General features: G+C 41.4%; 1 protein-coding gene across 3 annotated transcripts in view; it reads left to right on the top strand.

Moving 5' to 3' along the window:
- LOC143733140 (von Willebrand factor A domain-containing protein 5A-like) overlaps nucleotides 1–15,237 on the top strand; it is a 97,562-nt gene that overhangs the window by 68,544 nt on the left and 13,781 nt on the right. For 2 of the 3 annotated variants that reach the window (XM_077224714.1, XM_077224715.1), the window contains exons 16-19: nucleotides 972–1,016; nucleotides 1,143–1,181; nucleotides 2,424–2,444; nucleotides 2,697–2,726. In XM_077224714.1, coding sequence (XP_077080829.1) covers nucleotides 972–1,016; nucleotides 1,143–1,181; nucleotides 2,424–2,444; nucleotides 2,697–2,726 — 135 coding nt within the window. The remainder of the gene's footprint in view (nucleotides 1–971; nucleotides 1,017–1,142; nucleotides 1,182–2,423; nucleotides 2,445–2,696; nucleotides 2,727–15,237) is intronic. The other variant, XM_077224716.1, reaches the window with a different exon arrangement.

Raw genomic sequence — 15,237 nt, forward strand, 5'->3', positions numbered from 1 at the left:
AGAGACAGTCCTTTGTTTTAAAAAACACAATTCTTGACAGAAACAGCAGTTTTTGAGAAGGTTGGCCAAAGCTAGCTCCGCCCCTGATCATCCCTAGCTCCACCCCTGGCCACCAGTAGCCCCGCCCCTGACCATCCATAGCCCCGCCCTGTCAACCCTAGCTCCGCCCCTACCCCGCCCCGGGGACCAGATAGGACATTTTGACAGATGTAAGTTCAGCAGTGCATATTTATTATTCGTTATGCTTTTATTACATCTCTACATTTCTCCAAGCACATGAATAAAGGTTTTCCCCAGACTTCTACCCACTCCATCTCTGACTCGCTCTCATTGAGCACTTACAGTATATCTGTGGAAATTTCAGCTTTCTATCTGGTCCAGAGATAATCAAACCCAAAGTCAGGGGTATTTAAAAGAAATTGCACACTCACACTTTATGGTCCCATAAAGATATGATGCCTATAATGTTCTGCATGCGCACTATATTGAACAGAAACCCCTTAAAATCAGAGCTGAGACTGTGAAACCCTGAACAATCCTGATCCTGGCCTTTGACCTTCAATTATAAGTCTAAGGAACAAGAATGTGCAAAATATTTATAATTGTTCGTAAACCTTGTGAAGGTCAGTTTTTTCAGTTTTCAGGTCCCAAAGAGCAACAACTGTCCTAAACTCAAATATTGAGGTTTCTGTAAATGTTCATATAATGAAGATGTGTTGTGCTCTGGATAAACCAAGTAAATAAAAATACAAAACGGGTGTTTTTTCAATATCAATACATATTGTACATAATCGCTAAAATAGGAAAATAAAGAATGAAACCAACTTTACAGTGTTTGGAGCTGTTGAGACTGATTCGAGCCATGTGTGTTTTTGTCAGTAGCTGGTTTGGTGTGATTGTTTTTGATTTTGTTTTATTTGTTTTTAAAGTGTCTGTTATTCTTACACATGTGCATTTCTCTCTATTCTTAGCAATGCAGGCTCCTCAAATGGCATGTCGTTCAATGCCTAAGAAAAGTACACAGTTTGTTTATTTTACACCCAACTACTTTATTTTCATCTTATTGTATTTTTCTCCACATTTGAATGTCTCTGTTTGAATGATTGTTTTATGCTCTTATCAGTTTCTCTCTGTTTTCTTAGAAATGGCGGTTCCTGAAATGGGATTTCTGAAGGGTAATGGTGCGTTCACACCGGACGCGAATAGCGCGTCAGGCGCGAGTGATTTCAATGTTAAGTCAATGCAAAGACGCGTTACGCGCGTAAAAAATTCCTGCGGCGCGAATGAGGCGTAGAGCGCGGCGCGGTAGACGCGAATTCGCCTCATTCGCGCGTCAAGTTCGCGCGAATGGCGCGAATTAAGCGGCTGGCGCGTTAAGCGCGTTACGCGCGTATGATTTAGTTAGTGCTATTTGTGCATTCACGCGTTTGACGCGAATTCGCGTCTGCCGCCCGAGTTGAAAAATCTGAACTTCTGCGTCAATTCGCGCCGCGTTAACCAATCCGGAGCCTTGCTGCATGCTGCTGTCATGTGGTGAAGTATCTGGAGGCTTCAATAAATTATTTTGTAATATGACTGGTTCTAATGCACAACAAAGCAAATATTTTTTCACATAAAACTTGACTTCAATATATGAGACATATTCATTTTGTATTGAATGCTATTTATTCCATATCTAGATATATGAAATATTATTAATGTAAAGACAACCAACATACTGCATAAGTTCATGTCTGGACAGTGTTGTTCGAGAGAGAGAGAAAAATCACAGGACAGATTAATCACTTTTGGAGGCAGGCTCCATTTATCATCAAAACAAAAATAAATGACAGATTAGGTGGATGAGGGTGAGGGTGATCCTCGCTCCGATGCGGGACAACAGGTCATCAAGCTGGGCGCGGGACAGGCGGAAGTACCGCTGAAAGCCGCCGTCGTCCAGGCGCAGCTCCTGGAGCGAGCCAATGGTGAAACTCGCCACACTGGGTTCGCCTTCGAAGGGTCTGATGGACACAAATACGGCGACGATTACCCCTACGCCGCCGTTCTGCTCTCCAGAGCAAATACAGAGGGGTGACTCTCCGATGAATGCTCGATCAACATAAAAAAGATGGCCGCCAACGGGTTTCGATTCTGACGCGCGTGACGCGCGTAAATTTCGCTTCAAACTTTTGTTTTTACGCGCGTCAGTTTCTCTCTTGACACGCGAATTAACACAAAGTGGTCAAGCGTCAAACTAGACGCGGTAGACGCGAATTTGACGCGCTATTCGCGTCCGGTGTGAACGCACAGTAAGAGAAGTACACAGCCAACAGACACTTCCCTCAACTTGTTTATTTTCATCTTATTGTCTTTTTCTCCACATATGAATGTCTCTGTTTGAATGATTGTTTCACGCTCTTATCAGTTTCTCTCTGTTTTCTTAGGAAAGCTGATTTCTGAAAGGAGTAAGACAAGATATACTTCATATATATATACATATTTTTATATGAATCTAATTCTCTGATTCTGAATGTCACTCTTTGATTGTTATGTGATTCAATGCGTAAGAGAAGTGCACCACTAACAGACACTTCACTCAACATGTCTTGTTCTTTTTTGAATGTTTATTTTCATCTTATTGTATTTTTCTCCACATTTGAATGTCTCTGTTTGAATGATTGTTTTATGCTCTTATCAGTTTCTCTCTGTTTTCTTAGCAATGTTTCCTGAAATGGGATTTCTGAAGGGTAAGAGAAGTGCACCACTAACAGACACTTCACTCAACATGTCTTGTTCTTTTTTGAATGTTTATTTTCATTTTATTGTATTTTTCTCCACATTTGAATGTCTCTGTTTGAATGATTGTTTTATGCTCTTATCAGTTTCTCTCTGTTTTCTTAGCAAGGGCTCCTGAAATGAGTAAGACAAGATATACTTCATATATATAGGTTGGGACGTCATATTATGATGTAATAATTAAGGTTCAAGGTTATTTTTATTGTCATTTTATGTTTCACACATGAAACGAAATTTGTTCTCAGAATCATAAACACGGGACGTGATGGTAAACTGTCCATTGTGCCAATGGATGATATGCACATGAGATTTGCCTTGATGTTGAGAGTGGCGTGGGAGCTGTACCTCTGTCATGGGAAAGATGTAAATTTCGGGACACATCATCAGTAATGTACCTTTGAATCAGAGGGTGTTTCGGCCTTTCAACACTAGACACCCTCATCAAAGGTGGCCAGCTACAGGGTGATCAAACCTGAGCTTGTGTCCCATGCCCAATCATGAAAATTGCCTGGTTTGTTACATGGCGCTGCCCATGGGACTATGCAAGGCAGGAGGCGTCCTCTTCCCTGAGTCAAGCCTAAGGCTGACCGCATACCTTGTTCAGCCTCCTCATGGAGGGTTGTGACATGGGTTCTCAAGTGGGTTATAGGGTGGGGGGATTAGTGAGTGGGTCATGTTGATGCTCTTTGACTCTACAGATAAAGAGTTGTGGAATTTTTCGGTTCGCGTACCTACCCAAAGTGATAAGATAAAATAAAAATTCTGCATCAAAATTTATAGGCAAGTAGTTTGTTTAGGCATGGTTTGTAAGGAATTATAAACCTGCGCACATATATTCAAACACACATAACTATAGAATCAATTCTTAATGCGCATGTGAACGCCATCAGCGTCTATCACAGGTTCATGTTTAAAGTCTGTTTAGAGAGAACGGTGTCGTCTTAGCGGCCCCTAATCTAATAACAAACTATCATTTAATGTAAACAACAGTAAGTGCACCAGTGTGTGTTCATGTAAACAACAGTTAGTGCACCAGTGTGTTCATGTAAACAACAGTTAGTGCACCAGTGTGTTTATGTAAACAGCAGTTAGTGCACCAGTGTGTGTTCATGTAAACAGCAGTTAGTGCACCAGTGTGTGTTCATGTAAACAACAGTTAGTGCACCAGTGTGTTCATGTAAACAACAGTTAGTGCACCAGTGTGTTTATGTAAACAGCAGTTAGTGCACCAGTGTGTGTTCATGTAAACAGCAGTTAGTGCACCAGTGTGTGTTCATGTAAACAGCAGTTAGTGCACCAGTGTGTGTTCATGTAAACAGCAGTTAGTGCACCAGTGTGTGTTCATGTAAACAACAGTAAGTGCACCAGTGTGTGTTCATGTAAACAACAGTTAGTGCACCAGTGTGTTCATGTAAACAACAGTTAGTGCACCAGTGTGTGTTCATGTAAACAACAGTTAGTGCACCAGTGTGTGTTCATGTAAACAGCGGTTAGTGCACCAGTGTGTGTTCATGTAAACAACAGTTAGTGCACCAGTGTGTTTATGTAAACAGCAGTTAGTGCACCAGTGTGTGTTCATGTAAACAGCAGTTAGTGCACCAGTGTGTGTTCATGTAAACAGCAGTTAGTGCACCAGTGTGTGTTCATGTAAACAACAGTTAGTGCACCAGTGTGTGTTCATGTAAACAACAGTTAGTGCACCAGTGTGTGTTCATGTAAACAACAGTTAGTGCACCAGTGTGTGTTCATGTAAACAACAGTTAGTGCACCAGTGTGTTCATGTAAACAGCAGTTAATGCACCAGTGTGTGTTCATGTAAACAACAGTAAGTGCACCAGTGTGTGTTCATGTAAACAACAGTTAGTGCACCAGTGTGTTCATGTAAACAACAGTTAGTGCACCAGTGTGTGTTCATGTAAACAACAGTTAGTGCACCAGTGTGTGTTCATGTAAACAGCGGTTAGTGCACCAGTGTGTGTTCATGTAAACAACAGTTAGTGCACCAGTGTGTTTATGTAAACAGCAGTTAGTGCACCAGTGTGTGTTCATGTAAACAGCAGTTAGTGCACCAGTGTGTGTTCATGTAAACAGCAGTTAGTGCACCAGTGTGTGTTCATGTAAACAACAGTTAGTGCACCAGTGTGTGTTCATGTAAACAACAGTTAGTGCACCAGTGTGTGTTCATGTAAACAGCAGTTAGTGCACCAGTGTGTGTTCATGTAAACAACAGTAAGTGCACCAGTGTGTGTTCATGTAAACAACAGTAAGTGCACCAGTGTGTGTTCATGTAAACAACAGTTAGTGCACCAGTGTGTTCATGTAAACAACAGTTAGTGCACCAGTGTGTTTATGTAAACAGCAGTTAGTGCACCAGTGTGTGTTCATGTAAACAGCAGTTAGTGCACCAGTGTGTGTTCATGTAAACAACAGTAAGTGCACCAGTGTGTGTTCATGTAAACAACAGTAAGTGCACCAGTGTGTGTTCATGTAAACAACAGTTAGTGCACCAGTGTGTTCATGTAAACAGCAGTTAGTGCACCAGTGTGTGTTCATGTAAACAACAGTTAGTGCACCAGTGTGTGTTCATGTAAACAGCAGTTAGTGCACCAGTGTGTGTTCATGTCAACAACAGTTAGTGCACCAGTGTGTGTTCATGTAAACAGCAGTTAGTGCACCAGTGTGTGTTCATGTAAACAACAGTTAGTGCACCAGTGTGTTCATGTAAACAGCAGTTAGTGCACCAGTGTGTGTTCATGTAAACAACAGTTAGTGCACCAGTGTGTGTTCATGTAAACAGCAGTTAGTGCACCAGTGTGTGTTCATGTAAACAACAGTTAGTGCACCAGTGTGTTCATGTAAACAGCAGTTAGTGCACCAGTGTGTGTTCATGTAAACAACAGTTAGTGCACCAGTGTGTTCATGTAAACAGCAGTTAGTGCACCAGTGTGTGTTCATGTAAACAGCAGTTAGTGCACCAGTGTGTGTTCATGTAAACAACAGTTAGTGCACCAGTGTGTGTTCATGTAAACAACAGTTAGTGCACCAGTGTGTGTTCATGTAAACAACAGTTAGTGCACCAGTGTGTGTTCATGTAAACAACAGTTAGTGCACCAGTGTGTTCATGTAAACAGCAGTTAATGCACCAGTGTGTGTTCATGTAAACAACAGTAAGTGCACCAGTGTGTGTTCATGTAAACAACAGTTAGTGCACCAGTGTGTTCATGTAAACAACAGTTAGTGCACCAGTGTGTGTTCATGCAAACAACAGTTAGTGCACCAGTGTGTGTTCATGTAAACAGCGGTTAGTGCACCAGTGTGTGTTCATGTAAACAACAGTTAGTGCACCAGTGTGTTTATGTAAACAGCAGTTAGTGCACCAGTGTGTGTTCATGTAAACAACAGTAAGTGCACCAGTGTGTGTTCATGTAAACAACAGTAAGTGCACCAGTGTGTGTTCATGTAAACAACAGTTAGTGCACCAGTGTGTTCATGTAAACAGCAGTTAGTGCACCAGTGTGTGTTCATGTAAACAACAGTTAGTGCACCAGTGTGTGTTCATGTAAACAGCAGTTAGTGCACCAGTGTGTGTTCATGTAAACAACAGTTAGTGCACCAGTGTGTGTTCATGTAAACAGCAGTTAGTGCACCAGTGTGTGTTCATGTAAACAACAGTTAGTGCACCAGTGTGTTCATGTAAACAGCAGTTAGTGCACCAGTGTGTGTTCATGTAAACAACAGTTAGTGCACCAGTGTGTGTTCATGTAAACAGCAGTTAGTGCACCAGTGTGTGTTCATGTAAACAACAGTTAGTGCACCAGTGTGTTCATGTAAACAGCAGTTAGTGCACCAGTGTGTGTTCATGTAAACAACAGTTAGTGCACCAGTGTGTTCATGTAAACAGCAGTTAGTGCACCAGTGTGTGTTCATGTAAACAGCAGTTAGTGCACCAGTGTGTGTTCATGTAAACAACAGTTAGTGCACCAGTGTGTGTTCATGTAAACAACAGTAAGTGCACCAGTGTGTGTTCATGTAAACAACAGTTAGTGCACCAGTGTGTGTTCATGTAAACAACAGTAAGTGCACCAGTGTGTGTTCATGTAAACAACAGTAAGTGCACCAGTGTGTGTTCATGTAAACAACAGTTAGTGCACCAGTGTGTGTTCATGTAAACAACAGTAAGTGCACCAGTGTGTGTTCATGTAAACAACAGTAAGTGCACCAGTGTGTGTTCATGTAAACAACAGTTAGTGCACCAGTGTGTGTTCATGTAAACAACAGTTAGTGCACCAGTGTGTGTTCATGTAAACAACAGTTAGTGCACCAGTGTGTGTTCATGTAAACAGCAGTTAGTGCACCAGTGTGTGTTCATGTAAACAGCAGTTAGTGCACCAGTGTGTGTTCATGTAAACAACAGTAAGTGCACCAGTGTGTTTATGTAAACAGCAGTTAGTGCACCAGTGTGTGTTCATGTAAACAGCAGTTAGTGCACCAGTGTGTGTTCATGTAAACAGCAGTTAGTGCACCAGTGTGTGTTCATGTAAACAGCAGTTAGTGCACCAGTGTGTGTTCATGTAAACAACAGTAAGTGCACCAGTGTGTGTTCATGTAAACAACAGTTAGTGCACCAGTGTGTTCATGTAAACAACAGTTAGTGCACCAGTGTGTTTATGTAAACAGCAGTTAGTGCACCAGTGTGTGTTCATGTAAACAGCAGTTAGTGCACCAGTGTGTGTTCATGTAAACAGTAGTTAGTGCACCAGTGTGTGTTCATGTAAACAGCAGTTAGTGCACCAGTGTGTGTTCATGTAAACAGCAGTTAGTGCACCAGTGTGTGTTCATGTAAACAACAGTTAGTGCACCACTGTGTGTTCATGTAAACAACAGTTAGTGCACCAGTGTGTGTTCATGTAAACAACAGTAAGTGCACTAGTGTATGTTCATGTAAACAGCAGTTAGTGCACCAGTGTGTGTTCATGTAAACAACAGTTAGTGCACCACTGTGTGTTCATGTAAACAACAGTTAGTGCACCAGTGTGTGTTCATGTAAACAACAGTTAGTGCACCAGTGTGTGTTCATGTAAACAGCAGTTAGTGCACCAGTGTGTGTTCATGTAAACAGCAGTTAGTGCACCAGTGTGTGTTCATGTAAACAACAGTAAGTGCACTAGTGTATGTTCATGTAAACAGCAGTTAGTGCACCAGTGTGTGTTCATGTAAACAAAAGTTAGTGCACCAGTGTGTGTTCATGTAAACAACAGTTAGTGCACCAGTGTGTGTTCATGTAAAAAGCAGTTAGTGCACCAGTGTGTGTTCATGTAAACAGCAGTTAGTGGACCAGTGTGTGTTCATGTAAACAACAGTCAGTGCAGTAGTGTGTGTTCATGTAAACAACAGTAAGTGCAGTAGTGTGTGTTCATGTACACAACAGTAAGTGCACCAGTGTGTGTTCATGTAAACAGCAGTTAGTGCACCAGTGTGTGTTCATGTAAACAACGGGTTAGTGCACCAAATCTGTGTTCATGTAAACAAGTTAGTGCACCAGTGTGTGTTCATGTAAACAGCAGTTAGTGCACCAGTGTGTGTTCATGTAAACAACAGTTAATGCACTAGTGTGTTTATGTAAACAACAGTAAGTGCACCAGTGTGTGTTCATGTAAACAGCAGTTAGTGCACCAGTGTGTGTTCATGTAAACAACAGTTAATGCACTAGTGTGTTCATGTAAACAACAGTTAGTGCACCAGTGTGTGTTCATGTAAACAGCAGTTAGTGCACCAGTGTGTGTTCATGTAAACAACAGTTAATGCACTAGTGTGTTTATGTAAACAACAGTAAGTGCACCAGTGTGTGTTCATGTAAACAGCAGTTAGTGCACCAGTGTGTGTTCATGTAAACAACAGTTAATGCACTAGTGTGTTCATGTAAACAACAGTTAGTGCACCAGTGTGTGTTCATGTAAACAGCAGTTAGAGCACCAGTGTGTGTTCATGTAAACAGCAGTTAGTGCACCAGTGTGTGTTCATGTAAACAACAGTTAGTGCACCAGTGTGTGTTCATGTAAACAGCAGTTAGTGCACCAGTGTGTGTTCATGTAAACAACAGTTAATGCACTAGTGTGTTCATGTAAACAACAGTAAGTGCACTATTGTATGTTCATGTAAACAGCAGATAGTGCACCAGTGTGTGTTCATGTAAACAACAGTTAGTGCACCAGTGTGTGTTCATGTAAACAACAGTTAGTGCACCAGTGTGTGTTCATGTAAACAGCAGTTAGTGCACCAGTGTGTTCATGTAAACAACAGTTAATGCACTAGTGTGTGTTCATGTAAACAACAGTTAGTGCACCAGTGTGTGTTCATGTAAACAACAGTTAGTGCACCAGTGTGTGTTCATGTAAAAAGCAGTTAGTGCACCAGTGTGTGTTCATGTAAACAGCAGTTAGTGCACCAGTGTGTGTTCATGTAAACAGCAGTTAGTGCACCAGTGTGTGTTCATGTAAACAACATTAAGTGCACCAGTGTGTGTTCATGTAAACAACAGTTAGTGCACCAGTGTGTGTTCATGTAAACAACAGTTAGTGCACCAGTGTGTGTTCATGTAAAAAGCAGTTAGTGCACCAGTGTGTGTTCATGTAAACAGCAGTTAGTGCACCAGTGTATGTTCATGTAAACAGCAGTTAGTGCACCAGTGTGTGTTCATGTAAACAACAGTTAGTGCACCAGTGTGTGTTCATGTAAACAACAGTTAGTGCACCAGTTTGTGTTCATGTAAACAACAGTTAGTGCACCAGTGTGTGTTCATGTAAACAGCAGTTAGTGCACCAGTGTGTGTTCATGTAAACAGCAGTTAGTGCACCAGTGTGTGTTCATGTAAACAACAGTTAGTGCACCAGTGTGTGTTCATGTAAACAACAGTTAGTGCACCAGTGTGTGTTCATGTAAACAACGGGTTAGTGCACCAAATCTGTGTTCATGTAAACAACAGTTAGTGCACCAGTGTGTGTTCATGTAAACAGCAGTTAGTGCACCAGTGTGTGTTCATGTAAACAACAGTTAATGCACTAGTGTGTTCATGTAAACAACGGGTTAGTGCACCAGTGTGTGTTCATGTTAACAAAAGTTAGTGCACCAGTGTGTGTTCAAGTAAACAACAGTTAGTGCACCAGTGTGTGTTCATGTAAACAACAGTTAGTGCACCAGTGTGTGTTCATGTAAACAACAGTTAGTGCACCAGTGTGTGTTCATGTAAACAGCAGTTAGTGCACCAGTGTGTGTTCATGTAAACAACAGTTAGTGCACCAGTGTGTGTTCATGTAAATAACGGGTTAGTGCACCAGTGTGTGTTCATGTAAACAGTAGTTAGTGCACCAGTGTGTGTTCATGTAAACAACAGTTAGTGCACCAGTGTGTGTTCATGTAAACAGCAGTTAATGCACCAGTGTGTGTTCATGTAAACAACAGTTAGTGCACCAGGGTGTGTTCATGTAAACAACAGTTAGTGCACCAGTGTGTGTTCATGTAAACAACAGTAAGTGCACTAGTGTATGTTCATGTAAACAGCAGTTAGTGCACCAGTGTGTGTTCATGTAAACAACAGTTAGTGCACCAGTGTGTGTTCATGTAAACATCAGTTAGTGCACCAGTGTGTGTTCATGTAAACAACGGGTTAGTGCACCAAATCTGTGTTCATGTAAACAACAGTTAGTGCACCAGTGTGTGTTGATGTAAACAACGGTTAGTGCACCAGTGTGTGTTCATGTACACAGTAGTTAGTGCACCAGTGTGTGTTCATGTAAACAGTAGTTAGTGCACCAGTGTGTTCATGTAAACAACGGTTAGTGCACCAGTGTGTGTTCATGTAAACAACAGTTAGTGCACCAGTGTGTGTTCATGTTAACAACATTTAGTGCACTAGTGTGTGTTCATGTAAACAGTAGTTAGTGCACCAGTGTGTTCATGTAAACAACGGTTAGTGCACCAGTGTGTGTTCATGTAAACAACAGTTAGTGCACCAGTGTGTGTTCATGTAAAGAACAGTTAATGTACTAGTGTGTGTTCATGTAAACAGTAGTTAGTGCACTAGTGTGTGTTCATGTAAACAGCGGTTAGTGCACCAGTGTGTGTTCATGTTAACAACAGTTAGTGCACCAGTGTGTGTTCATTTAAACAGCAGTTAGTGCACCAGTGTGTGTTCATGTAAACAACAGTTAATGCACTAGTGTGTTCATGTAAACAACAGTAAGTGCACTAGTGTGTGTTCATGTAAACAGCAGTTAGTGCACCAGTGTGTATTCATGTAAACAGCAGTTAGTGCACCAGTGTGTGTTCATGTAAACAACAGTTAGTGCACCAGTGTGTGTTCATGTAAACAACGGGTTAGTGCACCAGTGTGTGTTCATGTTAACAACAGTTAGTGCACCAGTGTGTGTTCATGTAAACAGCAGTTAGTGCACCAGTGTGCGTTCAAGTAAACAACAGTTAGTGCACCAGTGTGTGTTCATGTAAACAACAGTTAGTGCACCAGTGTGTGTTCATGTAAACAACAGTTAGTGCACCAGTGTGTGTTCATGTAAACAGCAGTTAGTGCACCAGTGTGTGTTCATGTAAACAACAGTTAGTGCACCAGTGTGTGTTCATGTAAATAACAGTTTAGTGCACCAGTGTGTGTTCATGTAAACAGTGGTTAGTGCACCAGTGTGTGTTCATGTAAACAACAGTTAGTGCACCAGTGTGTGTTCATGTAAACAACAGTTAGTGCACCAGTGTGTGTTCATGTAAAGAACAGTTAATGCACTAGTGTGTGTTCATGTAAACAGTAGTTAGTGCACTAGTGTGTGTTCATGTAAACAGCGGTTAGTGCACCAGTGTGTGTTCATGTAAACAGCAGTTTGTGCACCAGTGTGTGTTCATGTAAACAACAGTTAATGCACTAGTGTGTTCATGTAAACAACAGTAAGTGCACTAGTGTGTGTTCATGTAAACAGCAGTTAGTGCACCAGTGTGTGTTCATGTAAACAACGGGTTAGTGCACCAGTGTGTGTTCATGTTAACAAAAGTTAGTGCACCAGTGTGTGTTCAAGTAAACAACAGTTAGTGCACCAGTGTGTGTTCATGTAAACAACAGTTAGTGCACCAGTGTGTGTTCATGTAAACAACAGTTAGTGCACCAGTGTGTGTTCATGTAAACAGCAGTTAGTGCACCAGTGTGTGTTCATGTAAACAACAGTTAGTGCACCAGTGTGTGTTCATGTAAATAACGGGTTAGTGCACCAGTGTGTGTTCATGTAAACAGTAGTTAGTGCACCAGTGTGTGTTCATGTAAACAACAGTTAGTGCACCAGTGTGTGTTCATGTAAACAGCAGTTAATGCACCAGTGTGTGTTCATGTAAACAACAGTTAGTGCACCAGGGTGTGTTCATGTAAACAACAGTTAGTGCACCAGTGTGTGTTCATGTAAACAACAGTAAGTGCACTAGTGTATGTTCATGTAAACAGCAGTTAGTGCACCAGTGTGTGTTCATGTAAACAACAGTTAGTGCACCAGTGTGTGTTCATGTAAACATCAGTTAGTGCACCAGTGTGTGTTCATGTAAACAACGGGTTAGTGCACCAAATCTGTGTTCATGTAAACAACAGTTAGTGCACCAGTGTGTGTTCATGTAAACAGCAGTTAGTGCACCAGTGTGTGTTCATGTAAACAACAGTTAATGCACTAGTGTGTTCATATAAACAACAGTAAGTGCACCAGTGTGTGTTCATGTAAACAGCAGTTAGTGCACCAGTGTGTGTTCATGTAAACAACAGTTAATGCACCAGTGTGTGTTCATGTACACAGCGGTTAGTGCACCAGTGTGTGTTCATGTTAACAACAGTTAGTGCACCAGTGTGTGTTCATGTGAACAACAGTTAGTGCACCAGTGTGTGTTCATGTAAACAGCAGTTAGTGCACCAGTGTGTGTTCATGTAAACAACAGTTAAAGCACTAGTGTGTTCATGTAAACAACAGTAAGTGCACCAGTGTGTGTTCATGTAAACAGCAGTTAGTGCACCAGTGTGTGGTCATGTAAACAACAGTTAATGCACTAGTGTGTTCATGTAAACAACAGTAAGTGCACCAGTGTGTGTTCATGTAAACAACAGTTAATGCACTATTGTGTTCATGTAAACAACAGTAAGTGCACCAGTGTGTGTTCATGTAAACAGCAGTTAGTGCACCAGTGTGTGTTCATGTAAACAACAGTTAATGCACCAGTGTGTGTTCATGTACACAGCGGTTAGTGCACCAGTGTGTGTTCATGTTAACAACAGTTAGTGCACCAGTGTGTGTTCATGTAAACAGCAGTTAGTGCACCAGTGTGTGTTCATGTAAACAGCAGTTAGTGCACCAGTGTGTGTTCATGTAAACAACAGTTAGTGCACTAGTGTGTTCATGTAAACAACAGTAAGTGCAGTAGTGTATGTTCATGTAAACAACAGTTAGTGCACCAGTGTGTGTTCATGTAAACAACTGGTTAGTGCACCAAATATGTGTTCATGTAAACAACAGTTAGTGCACCAGTGTGTGTTCATGTAAACAACAGTTAGTGCACCAGTGTGTGTTCATGTAAACAACAGTTAGTGCACCAGTGTGTGTTCATGTAAACAGCAATAGTGCACCAGTGTGTGTTGATGTAAACAACGGTTAGTGCACCAGTGTGTGTTCATTTAAACAGCAGTTAGTGCACCAGTGTGTGTTCATGTAAACAACAGTTAATGCACTAGTGTGTTCATGTAAACAACAGTAAGTGCACTAGTGTGTGTTCATGTAAACAGCAGTTAGTGCACCAGTGTGTATTCATGTAAACAGCAGTTAGTGCACCAGTGTGTGTTCATGTAAACAACAGTTAGTGCACCAGTGTGTGTTCATGTAAACAACGGGTTAGTGCACCAGTGTGTGTTCATGTTAACAACAGTTAGTGCACCAGTGTGTGTTCATGTAAACAGCAGTTAGTGCACCAGTGTGCGTTCAAGTAAACAACAGTTAGTGCACCAGTGTGTGTTCATGTAAACAACAGTTAGTGCACCAGTGTGTGTTCATGTAAACAACAGTTAGTGCACCAGTGTGTGTTCATGTAAACAGCAGTTAGTGCACCAGTGTGTGTTCATGTAAACAACAGTTAGTGCACCAGTGTGTGTTTATGTAAACAACAGTTAGTGCACCAGTGTGTGTTCATGTAAACAACAGTTAGTGCACCAGTGTGTGTTCATGTAAACAGCAGTTAGTGCACCAGTGTGTGTTCATGTAAACAACAGTTAGTGCACCAGTGTGTGTTCATGTAAATAACGGGTTAGTGCACCAGTGTGTGTTCATGTAAACAGTAGTTAGTGCACCAGTGTGTGTTCATGTAAACAACAGTTAGTGCACCAGTGTGTGTTCATGTAAACAGCAGTTAATGCACCAGTGTGTGTTCATGTAAACAACAGTTAGTGCACCAGGGTGTGTTCATGTAAACAACAGTTAGTGCACCAGTGTGTGTTCATGTAAACAACAGTAAGTGCACTAGTGTATGTTCATGTAAACAACAGTTAGTGCACCAGTGTGTGTTCATGTAAACATCAGTTAGTGCACCAGTGTGTGTTCATGTAAACAACAGTTAGTGCACCAGTGTGTGTTCATGTAAACAACAGTTAGTGCACCAGTGTGTGTTCATGTAAACAACGGGTTAGTGCACCAAATCTGTGTTCATGTAAACAACAGTTAGTGCACCAGTGTGTGTTCATGTAAACAGCAGTTAGTGCACCAGTGTGTGTTCATGTAAACAACAGTTAATGCACTAGTGTGTTCATATAAACAACAGTAAGTGCACCAGTGTGTGTTCATGTAAACAGCAGTTAGTGCACCAGTGTGTGTTCATGTAAACAACAGTTAATGCACCAGTGTGTGTTCATGTACACAGCGGTTAGTGCACCAGTGTGTGTTCATGTTAACAACAGTTAGTGCACCAGTGTGTGTTCATGTAAACAACAGTTAGTGCACCAGTGTGTGTTCATGTAAACAACAGTTAGTGCACCAGTGTGTGTTCATGTAAACAACAGTTAATGCACTAGTGTGTTCATGTAAACAACAGTAAGTGCACCAGTGTGTGTTCATGTAAACAGCAGTTAGTGCACCAGTGTGTGGTCATGTAAACAACAGTTAATGCACTAGTGTGTTCATGTAAACAACAGTAAGTGCACCAGTGTGTGTTCATGTAAACAACAGTTAATGCACTAGTGTGTTCATGTAAACAACAGTAAGTGCACCAGTGTGTGTTCATGTAAACAGCAGTTAGTGCACCAGTGTGTGGTCATGTAAACAACAGTTAATGCACTAGTGTGTTCATGTAAACAACAGTAAGTGCACCAGTGTGTGTTCATGTAAACAACAGTTAATGCACCAGTGTGTGTTCATGTAAACAACAGTTAGTGCACCAGTGTGTGTTCAT

The sequence above is a fragment of the Siphateles boraxobius genome, unplaced genomic scaffold (genome assembly GCF_051911475.1).
Source record: "Siphateles boraxobius isolate OS27281-9 unplaced genomic scaffold, OSU_SipBor_1 91, whole genome shotgun sequence".
NCBI lineage: Eukaryota > Metazoa > Chordata > Actinopteri > Cypriniformes > Leuciscidae > Siphateles > Siphateles boraxobius.